Below are 17587 nucleotides of genomic sequence, written 5' to 3'. Positions count from 1 at the left end.
AGCCAAGAAAGGAACATGCGCACGTGTGACCGGATGAGCTCGTCCACCCCCACCACCGCGCCAGTTGACCAAGGGAGCATGCGCTCTGTTGAATGGAGGTCGCTGAGCAATCAGCAGACGGGAGCGATGGATGAGTCTTTTAATAGAAAAACACACGTGTAACAGTAGCAACACAATCTCTCGCAATCCAGATGGCGCTGGGCTTCAGTTCTTCACCTTGGGAGGTGGCCTGTGAGAGGAAGGAGAGAGGGGATTCAGAGCCTGTCACCATTTTCCGGCACTCCTACCAAGGGCTAAGGCGCAGGGCTGTCTTGGTGGCTTCCAGGGCCCCCTGCTCACCTGTACACGCCCACCACCACAGCGTGGTCTCTTTCGTAAGGCTCTAAGGTCAACTGTTCCTGGGGCTTCATGTTCTCCTGCTGCATCTTTTTCACTTCAGAGGCAAACACGGCCTCAGCAGAGGCTGTGGAGTCAATGCAGTTGGCCTGCAGAAGAGAGAACTTGGAAGTCTGCAGCAAGGCTTTGGGCTTCTTTTTTTTTCTTTTGCTCTTTAAACCACAGGTATTTGTTTTTTATTGGAAACTCAGTGAAACTCAGGTTTTGGGAGTGGAGGGAAAAGACTTCATCACAGAAATTTCTTCAAGTTGGTTTGGATTTACAACAGAAGACTTTAACAGAGACCTATTTATCTAAAAGCTAGTGTTTACATTTTATACCCAGGGTTGTTTTTGTTTTGTTTTATCTTCTCTTTCTTTAACAATAGTAATGCTGAGAATACAAAAACAAATGTAACAAAAGGCCAACAAATGGTGAATCTGGCTGAGGATCTTTATTTTAAAATACAACGTTTTTGAAAACGCACCGAACATTTACCTAAAACTTATTTTCTACCATGCTGTTCTAAACACTTCATATATATTGATAAGTTTAATCCTTACAGACAACACTGAAAGAGATATGACTAATGAAGAAACAGGTACCCAGGTTAGGTAACTTGCTCAAAGTCACAGAGCAAGCTGGAATTCAAACTCAAATGGTCAGACTCCACAATTATTCACTTGACCAGTACCTTCTATTGCCAAACGCAAAGCCTTTTCGTTTTGCAGACATTTTTCATCATGTGCTGTACGACTGGGGCAGGGATAGAGCTGGCTGGATGAGGCATCCGAGAATGGAGGCCTCCTCGTTTTGACTGACTGCTTGGCAGTTACAGAGAAGACACGACCACCCCACCTTAGATTCCACCAAGCCCTGTACCTTAATGGAAATCACAAAGTGTCCTCCATTACGAAGGAAGGTGTGGGCATTCAGGGCTACAATCCGGGTCTGGTCTGGCTGGGCCACATCGGCAAAGATCACATCCACCATCGCTAGGGAGAAAGAAGTGGCAGTTACAAATTGGATGTTAGATCTTCTCGGCTCCTCCCATGAGGCCTGTGCCCTGTTACCAGCAGGTTCCTGGCAGTCTTCCCTGCTTCCAGTCTCACATCCCCGCCACTGATCTCCCTCCCTCTGCAGTACCCCCAGGATGGGTCCAAGAAACCCAGTCACACCATCTATTCATTCCTCTTGTAAGTCATGATTGCCACCTACTCTGTGGCCAGCCCCGGGCCGGGTGTGGGGGACACAGAGATGAGTCAGACCCAGACCTGGTCCTCGAGATGCTCCCAGGTCTTGGGATGGGGGGTAAACAGACACTCATCAAAAAGGCAAGTAAAGGGGCGCCTGGGTGGCTCAGTCAGTTAAGCGTCTGACTGGCCTAGGTCATGATCTCACAAATTCTGAGTTTGAGCCCCACGTTGGGCTCTGTGCTGACAGCTTGGAGCCTGGAGCCTGCTGCAGATTCTGTGTCTCCCTCTCTCTCTCTGCCCCTCCCCTGCTCATGCTTTCTGTCTTTCGAAAATAAATAAATGCTAAAAAAATTCATTTAAATAAAAGGCAAGTAAAGGAAAGCACTTACAGGCCAGAGTCCCTGCAGGATTGTCTAAATCAATCAATCAATCAATCAATCAATAAATAAGTTGCAGGACAAAGGGTATTGTATGAATGCATGGGGGGAAAAAAACTCCAGAGAAAACCAGCGAAATGCAGTTTTGTGTGTGTTTTTTTTTTTTTTTTTTTTCGCAAAGTCTTATTTTTAAGCTGGTATGATTAGAAAAAGAAAAAAGAGGGTATAATGAAAACTGACTTTTTGAAATTGGGAAAAGCAGCTTTTTAAATTGCTCCTATAAGTTACCTCTGAGGGTTGTTTATAAGGAGTTCCAGTTTTACATCATGCTTCCCAATTTTTTTTTTTAAAACAAAGTAATATTCACAACAGCCCTCTCAGCCAAGGCCACACTCAGGTTGTGCTTTCTGGGTTATGATCTCACCAGACAACGAGGAGGATGGGGGCCTTTATACATAAGCCAGGGGCAGCGTGAAAAGTACCATGTTCTGGAGGGAGGCAGGAAGTATGGGGGTGCCTAGGGAGAGGCGCAGGAGATCGAAGGAGGTTGGCCCTTCAGGCCTGCCAAACACCCAAATTCCACAACTTCACCTGCCTCCCCCTCCCCTTCCCCCCCTTCATTCCTGCAGACTCAGGAGGCCTGCTCATTCACTCTGCTTCCACTCAGATCGGGATTCTGGCCACCTTTCCCAGGAAACCTGGAGTGGCCTGGACTACACAATCCTGGACCCCTACCTATGAGCATGCGGTATTTGTGTGGGTGCCGAGCATCTTCAATAACAGGAATAATGTTGGTCCTCTTCTTGGCCAAGTTAATGAGGTCACGGCCAGAGCGGTGGGAGAACTCAACTGCATAGACTAGACCGTCCTACAATAAATCAAAAAATAGAAACACTGATACTGGTTCTTAGATGGAACACCCACTATGGGCCCAAACACTGCATGTGGCCATGCAAATCCCCATATCAAAACCCTACCATTTAACAACTATTGTTATGTCCATCTTACAGATGAATAAAGTGAGAGCCAGAGACATGAAGTCACCGGCCAACAGTGATTCAATCCTGCTTTGCTCGATTCAATCCCGCTTTGCTCATCTGAGAGCCGAGTCCCTCAATACGGCCTTAAAACGAAGAAGCTAGGGCACTGAGATGAAGTCTTAACAGCTAAGAACACTTACAATGGGCCAGGCACCGCTCTGTTATTTTACAGGAATTTACTCGTTTATCTTCACAGTAACCCTATTTTCCAGAGGGATAAACGGAGGCTCAGACAGGTTAAGTTATTAACTGCTGAAAGCCACCTCACTGTTAAATGCCACACCAGAGCCCGGGGTTTTTAACCACTAAATTATACAGCTCCTTTCCCTCCAGGCTAAGAACTCAGGAGTGAGGCTGAACAAGGCTTTGGAGACCAGGCGTTCAAGCTGCTCCTTCCACCCACAGGCACTTTGAAGACGGAGGGCCTAGCCCCAAGCTACACGGTACAGGGAGGCAGCCAAGGCCACTGCCTCCAGGCTGGCAGGGGCAGCCTCTCCCTTCCTTCCACCTCATCACCAGCCTTTACTCACCCCTCCATCCACTCACCGGGCCTACGATGTCAGACACGTGGGAGACAGTGGTGCCGGACGCAGCCCCGAGGTAGAGCACCTTGGCCCCTGGCTTGATGTGGATCTGGTCCACGCCGCCCAGGATTGCTGCTGCCAGCTTGGAGCGGAAGGGGTTCCAGGCACGGTACTCGATTTTGTCATCTCCCTCCTGGGCCGGGAGAGATGGGGATGGAAGTCAGTGCTGGGCTCTTGTGCTAGACCCCACTGCCCTCATCCCCAGGGCCCCAGGCGCTCATTCATTGTTCAAGAAATGAACACAGGTGGAAACCTGGGTGGCTCAGTCAGTTAAACATCTGACTTGGGCTCAGGTCATGATCTTACGGTTCCTGAGTTCAAGCCCCACATCGGGCAAGCACAAGCCCTGCTTCTCTCTCTCTCCCAAGAGAGAAGAGAGAGAGAAATGAACACAGGTACACATCAATGACCACAACACATGCAGGACCTGCCCACTCATGGAGGTTACTGATTCAGGTAGAAGGGGCAGGGACAGACGATCAACACAGAGATAAGATCATACGAGACAACAGCAGGACCTGTGCGATCAATCAACAACCATTCACTGTGCCGGCACGCCCAGTGTGCCAGACTCTACGCCAGGCATCGGGGATGCACAGAGAATGAGACAAAGACCCTCGTCCTCAAGGACTAAGTATGCACAGAACTAACACATATGGTACAGGAACCAGTGACAGGTGCTAAGGTGAAAAGATCAAGCCAGGAAAGAGGACATGAAGTATGGGGTGTGGGCTAAGGAGCAGGTGAAAACGAGAAAGGGTGGCCAGGGAAGAGCCCAGGAGACATCTGCAGTAGACCCTGAGGGAGGCAGGGACTGTGCAACTTGTCTGGAGAAGTGCATTCTAGGCAGCAGGAGAGGACACAGAAAGGCCCTGAGCAGGAGTGGGCCTGGCCATTAAGAAAATGGGATAACAGGACAGAGGGTGGGCAGTGAGGACTGCTTCTGACAGACTGGGTGGTGCAAGGTGGCAATGTGAGAAAGACAAGGTGACATCCGACCAGAGACACTGGGGGTGAAAGGAACCAGCCACACACACAACTGGGGGATGAGCAAGGAGGTCCGTGTGGCTGGAAGATGCGAGGTGAGGGAGTAGGGAGGGGGAGCTGGAATGCACACAGTCCTCTGGGCCACACTGAGGACCTGGGACTTTGACCTGAAGGCCACAGGGATCGGACTCGGGTATTAAGATGACCCTCTGGCTGGCCTGCACAGGATGCACAGTGGGGCGGGAGGAAGACCAGACGGCTGGCTACCCCATCAGCTAGGGCCCTGGTCTCACCGAAATGGAGACTCTCTTCTCTCCATAAACTGACTCTCCAGGGACCAGATTCTTGGTGACAAGCGCATCTTCCTTTCCTCGACAAATGAAGACACCTAAGTGAGGGGACCAGTGCAGGGTGAAGACTCTGGGCTGCACCCCACCGCACCCCACCCTCAGCAGCTCCCCGCCTTCCTCACTCACCTTCATGCCGATGGGGTTCGACCATCACATTCTTCCCCGACTGGTTTCCTCTTTTTCCTCCCCGGCCACGACCCCGGTTGCCACCAGACTGGAACCCTCCACCTACAAGGCAGAGATGCAGTGACACAGGGACATCCCATCTCTTCCTTCCTGAGCCCCAAGCCCAGGCACTGCCTCCAGACTGCATCCCCCCTACAAGGTCACTCACCACCTCGTCCTCCTCCTCCTCCTCCTCGGCCACGGCCCCTGAAGCCTCCACCACGACCTCTGCCCCCACCAAAGCCTCCTCGACCTCCACCACGTCCACCACGGTCACCAAAGCCTCCTCGGCCACCGAAGCCGCCCCCACGGGGGCTGAAACCTGTCGTGGCAACAGAAACAGGAATCAGGGCAACGAAGTGTGAGATGTTATTATTCCTATATCTGGTAATTCCACTGGAGGGTGTCCACAAATATCCACAGTAGCCAAAAAATCGGGCCCAACCCAGATGTCCATCGGCAGAATGGGCAAATAAAACAGGGGCACATTCATAATCAACAATGACGGGATCTACAGTTACACACAACAGATAGATTATGAAAATCTTAGGGTCATAATGTTAAGTGAAAAAGCAAGTTGAAGAAAACCACACCCAAAAAAAAAAAAAAAAAAAAAAAAAAAAAAAAAAAAAGGGGGGGGCGCCTGGGTGGCGCAGTCGGTTAAGCGTCCGACTTCAGCCAGGTCACGATCTCGCGGTCCGTGAGTTCGAGCCCCGCGTCGGGCTCTGGGCTGATGGCTCGGAGCCTGGAGCCTGTTTCCGATTCTGTGTCTCCCTCTCTCTCTGCCCCTCCCCCGTTCATGCTCTGTTTCTCTCTGTCCCAAAAATAAATAAAAAAAAAAAAAAAAAAAAAAAAAAGAAAACCACACCCAACATAGTATCTTTTATAAAGTTCAGCAACAATTAAAATTAAACAATGCCATGCTGTGTTGATATATGTGGTAATCCACGCCCCATGCCCCCTCCCCCCACCAAAATAGAGGCCAAGGGGATAAATGCAAAACTCATACAATACTGAGTATCGAAAGGGAGAAAAACTACAGGGTGCGGGTAGGGGAGATGTAGGTTACTGTTAACATCCTGCTTTTCTCCGTTGGGTAGCAGATTGGCAGGATCCATTGTATTTTCCCTTCCTTCCTTCCTTCCTCCCTCCCAACCTCCCTCCCTTCCTTCCTTAAAGCGGGCTCTGCGCTGCCAGCAGTGAGCCCGATGCAGGGCTCGAACTCACGAACCATGGGATCACGACCTGAGCCGAAGTCAGACACTTAACCGACTAAGTCACTAGGTGCTCCTCCATTCTATTTTCAGTATTAGTCTGGAGAAGCGCAAATACCCGCCTGTGCGCATGCACCGTGGCAGCAAGGTCCCTCAGACCTTGGAAACATTTCCATGCCCTCCCTCGTCTGGAAGAAAAGTGCCAACCCCCAAACAGAGGGGAGGTCGGCATGATGTATCCTTTCTGCTATCTGACCCCCCTGCTTGCAAACTTGCAGAAGTCCCTCCCAGCTCAGGGGGAAAAAAAACAAAGAGAAAAACTCTTGAATTGTCCTTTATGGATGGGCGACAGTGCCTAAGCAGTGTAGGGCTTGTGGACGTCATGCAAAGTCAGGAGGAAAAAAAAAGAGATTCAGAGAGGCTTTATTTTCACGAGCTCAGGTCAGGGCAAACTCGTTCCCTTCACTGAGCACAAAACAACGGCAGAGGCGGACGGAATTCGGGTACTAACAGATTCAGTATTTTCCTGTGGCGGTTCCCTAAGCTCTGCCGTACTTTCAGCCAATCACACAAGTTATAAAATAGTGCGAAAATTAGTGATGCTTTAAAAAATAATCTCACTTGATATAAAACTGTTCAGTAGTAAGCTTGCTAGGGTTTTGGGAAAGGCACACCATATTCACCTCTATGAAAGCTTCATGCCTCGTAATGGCGTTAAAGATGAAAACGCAGAACTTTTCAGCGCCATTCCTGATTGAAGTGTTAAAAATGGACAGTTTCAGAACTCCCCAGACATGACTCAGAGGTGCCTACCTTTCCTCCCTCTACTCCTGCAGTCTCCTGTCCACATGGCAGCTAGCGACTGACGTTTTTCAAACTGCAAATTGGATCTCTTCATGCCCCTGCCCAAATCCCTTCAACGGTTTTCCATCCCATTGAAAATGAAACCCAGGGGCACCTGGGTGGCTCAGTCAGTTAAGTGTCCGACTTCGGTTCAGGTCATGATCTTGCAGTTTGCGAGTTTGAGCCCAGCATCGGGCTCACTGCTGGCAGCGCAGAGCCCACTTTGGACCCTGTCTCCCCCTCTCTCTACCCCTCCCCCACTCTCTCAAAAATAAATAAACATGGAAGGAAGGAAGGAAGGAAGGAAGGAAGGAAGGAAGGAAGGAAGGAAGGAAGGGAGGAAGGAAGGAAGGAAGGGAAAAAATACAATGGATCCTGCCAATCTGCTACCCAACCGAGAAAAGCAGGATGTTAACAGTAACCTACATCAACCCCATGTCAGGCTGTGCTGACAGCTCAGAGCCTTGAGCCTGCTTCGGATTCCGTGTCTGTCTCTCTCTGCCCTTCCCCTGCTTGTGCTCTCTTTTTCTCTCAAAAGCAAAAATAAACATTGAAAAAAAGAAAAGAAAAAAAAAAAAAGGAAAATTAAACCCAAATTCCTTTCTCTGGCTTCCAAAGCCCCAGATCAGTGGGCCTCACCTTTGGCTAATCCCTGGGACTTAGAGTGATTCTGATTAGTTGTCCAGTGTAGGGGCCTGACCATAGGGCTTTTTAAAGTTCCTCAGGGGGCGCCTGGGTGGCTCAGTCGGTTGAGTATCCGACTTCGGCTCAGGTCATGATCTCGCAGTTTGTGAGTTCGAGCCCCGCATCGGGCTCTGTGCTGACAGCTCAGAGCCTGGAGCCTGCTTCGGATTCTGTGTCCCCCTCTCTCTCCACCTCACCCCTGCTTGTGCTCTGTCTCTCTCTGTCTTTCAAAAATGAATAAACATTAAAAAAACTAAAAAATAAATAAATAAATAAAGTTCCTCAGGAGATTCTAAACGTGCAGCCCAAACTAAGAACCGCCGTCACCAGGCTCCGGCCTCTGCTGACTTTTCTGACCTCACTCTTTCTATGCTGGGCCTCACGCTCTTCCTCCTCATGCTCGTCCTCCAGCTTCTAAACCTTTAACATTTGCTGTTCCCACTTCCTGGCTCCTGCAGACATTTGCTGGGCTCACCCACTTCTTCACTGCACTCGAGTCTCTGGTGAAACATTCCTTCCTCAGAAGGGTCTTTGGGCTCCCTACCCTGACCTGGCTTTCTTGTTCTTCCTGGCAATTATCATACGTGGCAGTTTTTACGTTATTACTGCCTGACTCCTGCACCAGAATCAAGGCCAAAAGGAACGGGGATGTTTTAACTGTTTCGGTCACACTGCACCCCCCAGCACCGTGCACACACTTGGCACAAAGTGTTGCGGGCTTGGTAAGCATTTAATCAACTGTCTGGTCTGCTGAAGACTCCTAAACCCCCAGGTTCTGCCTCCAGGAAAAAGCACCCTCTCCGTTCATTCAGGAAGCGGGTGATGACATGGTGACCAGAGTGCCCTGGTCCCCTCCCCTCAAGCAGTTTGTGTATCCCCTACAGGGCGATGGCCTTGCCATTCACGGCCCTAGAGAGTAGGGAAGGTTCATGGGGATCTTGAAAACCTCATCTTTAAGACGGAGATACAGCTGTAACACAGTGCCCGCCTCGCAGAGCTGTAAAGAATAAGCAAATGGCTTAATATACACAAATCGCTTCTCTCAATACACAGCCTGGCACACAGTTTGAGTATTCAGTGAGGGGACAGTGAGTCCCCCTTCCTCCTACTTAGGGGAGAAACCACCAGGCCTAAGAGACTCAACCCAGGCCTGATGGAACTGAGACCTGAGAAGTGTGGGCATGGAATGGGGTGCAGTGGGCAGGAGTCTCAAAACCTAGCCTAATCCATTTCAGCTCCAGGAGCCCAGAGAAATGTACTAGGAGTACCGGTTCCTCGGGAAAACACACGTTCACACACACTTTCCCAGAAGTTTGGGGGGGGGGGGGGAGGGTCCAACGGACCCCAAGTTTAAAACCTGCTCTCCTCTCCTCCCACAACCTTCCCCCATCTCAAAACCGGACACTCCATCCTTCCAGTTACACATGCCCAAACCCTTAGTTATCCTTGACCCCTCTCTTAGACCCACATACAAGCTGCTGGCTCCATCTTCAAAACAGATTTCCAAACTGTGACAATTTGTCAGGCTACCACCCTGGGCCACACCCCATCATCTCCTACTAGATCACGGCAACAGACTTCCCACTGATGTGCCTGCTTCCACTTCTGCTATCCTGACGTCCTTCACACACAGAAGCCAGAAGCTGATCCTTTTAAAGCTGTGTAACAGACTGCATCCCGTCCCTGCTCAAAATCCCCCAAAGGATTCTTCTCTCAATCAGACTCAAATCCTTAGTGAAGGGCCGACTCTAGACAACTTCGGCAACTTGAAATCCTAACACAATGAGGGAAGGGTTGGGAGGAAGGTGTATCGGATCACAGGGTCAGAGGTACACAGCCCAGCAGCCTCCACACCATTTCATCAGGAGATCCCCAAATGCTGAAGGGAAGGGGAGATTGGGAGGGGGCATGGATCCACAAACCCTCCCCCCTCCCACCAGATGACCCCATCTCTCCACACATGGAATAAAGAAAAAAAAGAAAAAAAAGAAAAAAAAAAACAAACAAACGAGGAAAACCTGCACTAGGAAATACCTTCTGGGTCACAGTGGAAGATGCCCCTAAACTCTAGTGGAGCAAATTGGGGGGAGGGGCACAGCCTGATTTAAGAAGATCTGAGACACCAGGGAGAGGAACCTTTGTTCCTCTTGAGAAGAAACATAAAGATAACAATGAGAGGCAATACTATTATGTCAAGCACTGTGCTATTTTTCCTCAGCTTTACTGGGATGTAACTGACATACGACATCGTGTGAGGTTACCATGTACAACCTGTTGATCTGTACACTTAGCACTGCAAATGATTACTGCAGTATGCTAGTTTTCTCTTAACACGATCTTGCTAAATTATAACTGGGCGCCATTTTACTGATGAGATAACCGACTCAGAGAGGTAAAGCCACTTGCCCAAGGCCACACAGTAGCTTCAGAAGCAAAGAACTGAATTAAATTGACACCTTTCTGCTGTCAAAGCCAGCACTCCTCAATCTGCCACGAGGGAAGGAGGGGTGGGTTCATCAGAGTCTCGGGGAAAATCAAATGAATAAAATCACTCCTCTCCTGTGACTATCTCTCCCCCGCCACCCCACACGAATCGTATCTTGGGCTTGTGAAAGTTCTCACCGCGGATTATTCTGATCACTCAAACCTCAGGGATCCGCCCCCTCGGGAGAGTAGAGAGCGGGAAAGTGGGACAGAGAAGGCCACAAACTATCAAGCCGGGAGTCCTCATTCACCACGGCCCTCTCTGAGAAGCCAGGCTGGGGGCTAAGGGGACGGTCGTTGCGGCGGGGATACGGAAGGCTAAGGGGGTTGGTTTTCCCCGAGCCCAAATCGGGACTCTCCACTTCTGAACCAAGACATTATCCCCAAATCTCAAGGCCAGAGATCCAAGACACCAGATGCCTGGATCCAGACTCTGGATCAGCACCCCCGACTGCCACCCCCTGTCCAATTCCCAAGACCCCTAATGATGGCCTCAGTGAGATGAATCTTAGTTCAGGAACCCCCATTTCAGGCCCAGGACCCTCGACTCACGACCGTGACCTCCGAAGCCAGTCACACATCTCCAGACCAGGAACCCGACCCCCCGGCTCAGCGTCGGTCACAAGGCTGAACCAAGACCCCCTCGCCACAGAAGACCGGAACTAGGATCCCCCTCCCCACAAGAGACCGGATCCCCTGCCCCTAGGCCCCGCCCCTCCGATTCCGGTCTGGCCCCTCGATTCGTGCCGGCTCCAGTCCCAGACCCCGGACCCCACACCCGGCCTGCACCTGGCTTCATGGAGAGAGTTCAGCTCGGCGGGTCAGGACTCTGGAGCGTCCCAGACTACACGAGTCTGCTGCTTTCGCACGTGGAAAGGAACGCATGCGCGGCGACGTACGGCGTGTGACGCAGCCTCGCAGCCCCGCCCCTCGGAGCCCCAGCCGGGGCCGGGGACGGGGCGCGCGCTGCGGGCGGGGCTTCGCCAGCCTCTCAGGGCCCCGCCTTGTCGGTGGCTTAACGCGCTGCTTGTTGAGAGATCGCTTCCTTGAATGCGCTTCTTGCTTCTTCTTAACCCACCCCACCTCCAATCCCGTAATCAGGGCTCACCCCAGGCTTTGCCCTCTGTCCCTCTTCTCTATTTCCAATTAACTCCCTAAGGATCCTTCTACACCCAAAAGCCTTCCCTGACCTATATCCACCCCTAAGAACAGGGACCATACTGGGCTCCCGTTCATGCACTGGTAAAAGCATTTAGGCACTGTTGTAGGCACTGAATACAGCAATGAACAAGACATGCAAATCCCCACCCTCCTGGAGTTCATCTCCTAGTGGGAGTTATTAGAAGGCAGTAAGTGCTTTGGAGAAAATAACAGAAGGGAAGGAAAATAGAACTGTGGTGGGGGGGGGCGGTGACATTTCTTAATCAGTGGTCAAGGAATGCATCAGGTGATTTGAGCAAAGAGCTTAAAGGTGAGGAGTGAGGCATGCACCTACGTGGGGGGAAAAGAATTCTAGGTAGAGAGGATTATAGGTGCAAAGGCCCTGAGGCAGGAAGGGCATGGAGGGTTGGAGACACAGAGAGGGGTGTGATTGGGGCAGAGTTAGCAGGGAGAGTGGAAGGAGAGGAGAGCAGGGAGGTAACATGGGAAGTTGCGCTGGGCCTTCTGTGCCATGACGAGGACTTTGCCCTTTACTCGGAGTGACATGGAGCTATGGAAGTTTCCTGAACGGAGAAGGGATGTGACCTGACAGGGGATCAATCACAGTGAATGTGGGAAACAGTGTGGAAGTAGCCATGAGAGCAGGAAGACCAAGGAGGGGCCTAAGGCAGTGGATCAGGCAGCAGATGAGGATAGACGACGTCAGGGTGCAGGCAGAGGAAGGAGTGAGGAGTGAGCAGAGTCTACGTAAGCGTGGGGGAATTTTGTGCTTTGTAATTTAATGATGTTAATATTCATCCCGCAAAGCCAGACAAGTGCTACTATGAGAAATTACTAAAAACCTGCAAGAGAATGCACCAGTCTGTTCCATTCATTGCTGTATCGCTCTGTGCCTAGAACTGGGCCTGGCACAGAGAAGGTCCTCAGTAAATGTTACCAAGTGAATGAAAAAACCCATGCTGTTTTGCGTTCTATGTGCGGGGTGTTCCAGCCACACAGAAGCATTTCTGAAAATCTGTTTAAATATTAAGATGGAGAATCTGCTAAGTTCATTCGGCATTTCTGGAGGCTGTGTAATAATCAGATGGCTCCAGTTGGGGATCATGTCACCTACTTCTTATGGATTTTTACTATTTCCCTTCCAATTAACAGGATCTTTTTTTAAAGGACGAAAATACTGAGAGGACAGGGCAGATTTAGGGTTGCCAGCCCTATTTTCTGGAATCCTGGCACCATCTCCTGGCTCTGAGGTGTTTCACCTGCCAGCTTGCTCCGCAGCCCTGAAATTGGCAATTCCGGTGAGTAGTCAGTGGGCGCCTTCTGGTCTGGTGCCGGGGACACAATGGTGGCTGCAAGAGTCCTAGGCCCCGCCCTCTTGGAGCAGACAGGTGCCCTGACAGTGTCAGCCCAGAGTGGTCGGGGCCAGGATGGGGACAGTACAGAACACCCGGGGCTGAGAAGGGGGGAGCACCGAGGGCTTTCCCCAGTTTTCTCCTATGCCCAACTCCCTCTGAACCTACCTTTTAGCTTCCTGCTCTGACCGCAACACAGTTCTGCCCGGAAGGCATGCCTTCCGTCCAGCCCTTCCAGGAAGGGGCTGTTTTCTTCAACTCAGCCCTCAAGCCACCAGGCCTGCAGATGGGGTGAGACCCTCCTAGCTCCTCATTGCCTAGCTCCCAGAACTCCAGAATAAACTCTCCTCTGCATCTTCCTACCGTGTCCTCTCTGCCTCCTCCCTAAGCCTCTGACTTTGAAGTCTGTGCACTCACACTGTAGCCCCAGCTCCCATTCCTGTTGCCTGTTCTCCAAAGTCACCGCGGCTCACCTCATAACTTTTGCTCCGGGCCTGCTGTCAATCAGGCTCCTCTTACCGTGATTCTTGGTGATTTCAACTGTTCTGGCCCCTCAGTGCCTTGACCTTCTCTCCTCTAGTGATCTTGTCCTCCACCCAACCCTTCCTTCCCATGCTCACACCCCAGGTGGGGTGGGGACACAGTGGTGACTGTGGCAGCCCAGAGGTCCTAGCCCAGTGGGGGAGAAAGACCCCTCCCCAGAGAGCGATACCCCCGCCCAAACCGCAGCCCCTTCAGAATCGAGTTCCATGCGTCTCAGTGTCTGCCCATCGCGTCAGGTCTCTCCAACTCACGCCCTCTAAAACTACTGTTCCAATGACCCTTCGGCCATCAATCCGTTAAACTAACCTCTTCCCTGTCCCTCACCCCCTTCATGATCACACCATTCCCACCGCCCAGGATGATTCCTCATCCATCCTTACTACCACTCCGTGGCTCATACCCTCACGCTTTGTACTTGTTTCTTTTCTTTTTTTTTTTTTACCCAACTGAGTCTACCCTCTCTCTCCTCTGCACTTGCATCCTGGCAGCTGAATGTGGATAGAGAAAAACCCACACTCTGGCTGGCTGGTCTCACTTTGGATTCATGATGACAAACCCAAGTGGGCCCTAATACTGCCCAGCCAATCCTACCACGTGCCCTGAATCCATTCATTCTCCCATTTTTTCTTTCTTTCTTTCTTTCTTTCTTTCTTTCTTTCTTTCTTTCTTTCTTTCTTTTCTTTCTTTTCTTTTCTTTCTCTTTCCTTCCTTCCTTCCTTCCTTCCTTCCTTCCTTCTCTCTTTCTTTTTCTTTTTTTAAATACTTATTTATTTGTTTTTGAGGGAGAGAGAGTGAACGTGCGAGCATGACTGGGGGAGAGCAGAGAGAGAGGAAGGCAGAGAGAATCCCAAGCAGGCTCCGCACTGTCAGGGCACAGCCTGACGTGGGGCTGGAACCCACAAATCGTGAGATCACGACCTGAGCCGAGATCATAGAGACCGATGCTTCACTAACTGAGCCACCCAGACGCCCCTCCCATTTTCTTATTTTCTCTATTAGTAGTATCGGCAACATGTTAATTTTTAAATGATACGTCAAAGCATAATTTACATATCATAAAATCCGTAAGTATATGTATGGTTCAGTGAATTTTAGGAAATTTATGTAATTGTACAACCATCACCTGACCCAGTTTCAGAATACTTCCGTCTTCCCATTTCCTACAGATGGAATCACACAATGATGGGCATTTGAGTTGTTTCCAGTTTTTGGTTATTACGAATAATGCCGCTAGGTACATTCATGTACAGATAGTTGTGTGGAAATATGCTTTCTTTTTTTTTTTTTTTGGTAAAGAGTTCTAGGAGTCAAGTGACTGAGTCCTATTGTAAGAGTATGCTTACCTTTGAAAGGACCTATTTTATTAAAAAATTTTTTTAAATGTTTTATTTTTTTGAGAGACAGCGAGAGATAGAGAGCAAACAGGGGAGGCGCAGAAAGAGAGGGAAACACAAAATCCAAAGCAGGCTCCAGGCTCCAAGCTGTCAGCACAGAGCCTGATGCGAGGCTCGAACTCACAGACCACGAGATCATGACCTGAGCTGAAAGTCGGACGCTTAACTGATTGAGCCTCCCAGGAGCCCCTCTCTTTCCCTTTTTGACCCTTCCCTCCATCCAATTGTTCATCTTCTCTTCATCCACTCTTTTAATCATCCATTTCCTCCTCTTCCCATTTCTCCACCCCTCATTCACCCATTCATGTCCCCTTCCTCCCTCCCTCCCTTCCCCCTCCTTTTCACCCATCCACCCATCCATCCATCCACCCATCCTTTCACCCCCCAATAAATATTCATTGTGTGCCAGATGCCCCAGGCATCTGACAGCTGCTGTGCAAGAAGGAGAGTCATGGAGGAGAAGGCATAAGGCACACACATCAGCATGCAGGTTAGCCCAAGATATTTATTCAGTGCTTTCACAGGTGGCCTCAGTGGCTCATCAAAGGGGTAGAACAGGGTAGGGGCACACAGGGACACTGCGCACTCTCCAATTATTTCAGTCTCCAGGAGGATCAGGTCCTGAAGTGCTCATTCCTGGTGGATGGCTGATCAGCTGTGACTGTAAAAGACAGACTCTTAGCACTTCCTCTTGCAGACTGAGCACCTACCCCGACCTTCTGCTTCCCACGAGGGCCCCAGTGCCCCTGCCCCAAGTGGCCTGGCTTCCATGCTATGCTACATCCCTCACCATGCGGAGAAATCCTGCGCTCTCCAGCTCTCCAATGTTGTCTTCTGGGAATCATGCCCATCATTGGTCTGGTCCCCGTCAAAGTTTCCGCAGGCCCCACACAGCTTCCCAGCATGGTCACTGCTGACCATCACGGCCAGCTGCCCGTTGGTGCCAAGCCACACCTGGACCCCTGCCTTCTGCTGGACTAGCACAGAGCCATCGGGGTTCTGACGCACGGACACAGATGTTAATACCTCAGCTGGGAGAGCCACTTGGAGACCATTGACCTGGTGGTGGTTGAGGAAAACACAGAGTGTTACCAGGATGGAGACTCCAAGCAAGACAAGAAGTTCAAGGAGCAAAAAAAGAGATGCAGGTGCTGAAAGCAATGAAGATGTGGATGGATGCACTGAATGGAGCTAGCTGGGGATTTGGGCAGAGGTTCAAAGGACAGAGGACAGAGGACAGATGGACAAAGAGACGCATCAGTGGATAAATGGTCATGCACAAAGCATTCTAAGGGCAGCCAGGATGGTGGGGAGCACTTTATACCAGACAGATAAATACATGATCAAACCCCAGCATCATCCTGTTCTACTTTTCAAAATAAAAGAAGCTTTAAGCATGTCCTGTAAGTTATTGGTTCTCTAACAAAAGCAATTGCACGACTTAATTTTTCAATGCTGATGTCTAAAGACAAATAATGACCTGGAAAGTATCACAGTTATGTGAGAAAATTCCTGTTTCTCTATCATAAGCTGTGGACTCAGTAACCTTGGTAACCCTATCTGAGTTTTTCCTTTAAATAACTGTTGTCTCTTTTCACTGATGAGTTAATCCTTATAAAGTTAGATGCTCTGGAAAACCTTCTTTGAAAGAAAAGTTCTTTTTTTCTAAATGTTTTGGGTCTGGGTCTTCCTCTGGCAGATGATTGGAAAGATAGGTAGATATACCTGGATGGATGGATAGGTGGATGGATGGATGCGTGGATGGATGGATGGATGGATGTGTGGATGGATGGATGGATGGATGTGTGGATGGATGGATGGATGGATGGATGTGTGGATGGATGGATGGATGGATGTGTGGATGGATGGATGGATGGATGGATGGATGCGTGGATGGATGGATGGATGGATGTATGGATGGATGGATGGATGTGTGGATGGATGGATGGATGGATGGATGGATGGATGGATGGATGACTGGATGTGTGGATGGATGGATGGATGTGTGGATGGATGGATGGATGGATGTGTGGATGGATGGATGGATGTGTGGATGGATGGATGGATGTGTGGATGGATGGGTGGATGGATGGATGGATGGATGGATGTGTGGATGGATGGATGGATGTGTGGATGGATGGATGGATGTGTGGATGGATAGGTGGATGGATGGATGGATGGATGGATGTGTGGATGGATGGATGGATGTGTGGATGGATGGATGGATGTGTGGATGGATGGGTGGATGGATGGACGGATGGATGGATGGACGGATGTGTGGATGGATGGATGTGTGGATGGATGGACGGATGTGTGGATGGATGGGTGGATGGATGGATGGATGGATGTGTGGATGGATGGATGGATGTGTGGATGGATGGATGGATGGATGTGTGGATGGATGGATGGATGGATGGATGGATGGATGGATGGATGTGTGGATGGATGGATGGATGGATGTGTGGATGGATGGATGGATGTGTGGATGGATGGGTGGATGGATGGATGGATGTGTGGATGGATGGATGGATGTGTGGATGGATGGGTGGATGGATGGATGGATGTGTGGATGGATGGATGGATGTGTGGATGGATGGATGGATGGATGTGTGGATGGATGGATGGATGGATGGATGGATGGATGGATGGATGTGTGGATGGATGGGTGGATGGATGGATGGATGGATGGATGTGTGGATGGATGGATGGATGTGTGGATGGATGGGTGGATGGATGGATGGATGGATGGACGGATGTGTGGATGGATGGACGGATGTGTGGATGGATGGACGGATGTGTGGATGGATGGGTGGATGGATGGATGGATGTGTGGATGGA

General features: G+C 50.2%; 2 protein-coding genes across 2 annotated transcripts in view; both read right to left on the bottom strand.

Annotated features, from left to right (window-relative positions):
* Positions 1 to 125: 125 nt before the first annotated feature.
* On the bottom strand, positions 126 to 11186 carry FBL (fibrillarin). The gene is made up of 9 exons (XM_007087214.2): positions 11089 to 11186; positions 5244 to 5396; positions 5036 to 5137; positions 4853 to 4947; positions 3535 to 3705; positions 2684 to 2816; positions 1258 to 1370; positions 340 to 485; positions 126 to 229 (listed from the first exon to the last, which is right to left on the bottom strand). Exons 1-9 carry the CDS (start codon positions 11096 to 11098, stop codon positions 205 to 207), a joined length of 948 nt encoding a protein of 315 aa, XP_007087276.1. The 5' UTR covers positions 11099 to 11186; the 3' UTR covers positions 126 to 204.
* A 4048-nt stretch (positions 11187 to 15234) lies between these two features.
* The window catches only part of LOC102961218 (Fc fragment of IgG binding protein), a 40789-nt gene continuing 38436 nt past the window's right edge, over positions 15235 to 17587 (bottom strand). The window contains exons 20-21 of the mRNA XM_042969332.1: positions 15540 to 15808; positions 15235 to 15410 (exon numbers count right to left, since the gene is read on the bottom strand). Coding sequence (XP_042825266.1) covers positions 15401 to 15410; positions 15540 to 15808 — 279 coding nt within the window. The 3' untranslated portion in view covers positions 15235 to 15400. The remainder of the gene's footprint in view (positions 15411 to 15539; positions 15809 to 17587) is intronic.

The sequence above is a fragment of the Panthera tigris genome, chromosome E2 (genome assembly GCF_018350195.1).
Source record: "Panthera tigris isolate Pti1 chromosome E2, P.tigris_Pti1_mat1.1, whole genome shotgun sequence".
Lineage (NCBI taxonomy): Eukaryota > Metazoa > Chordata > Mammalia > Carnivora > Felidae > Panthera > Panthera tigris.
The sequence above is the reverse complement of the archived record's forward strand: the minus strand, read 5'-3'. Positions and strand labels throughout refer to the sequence as shown.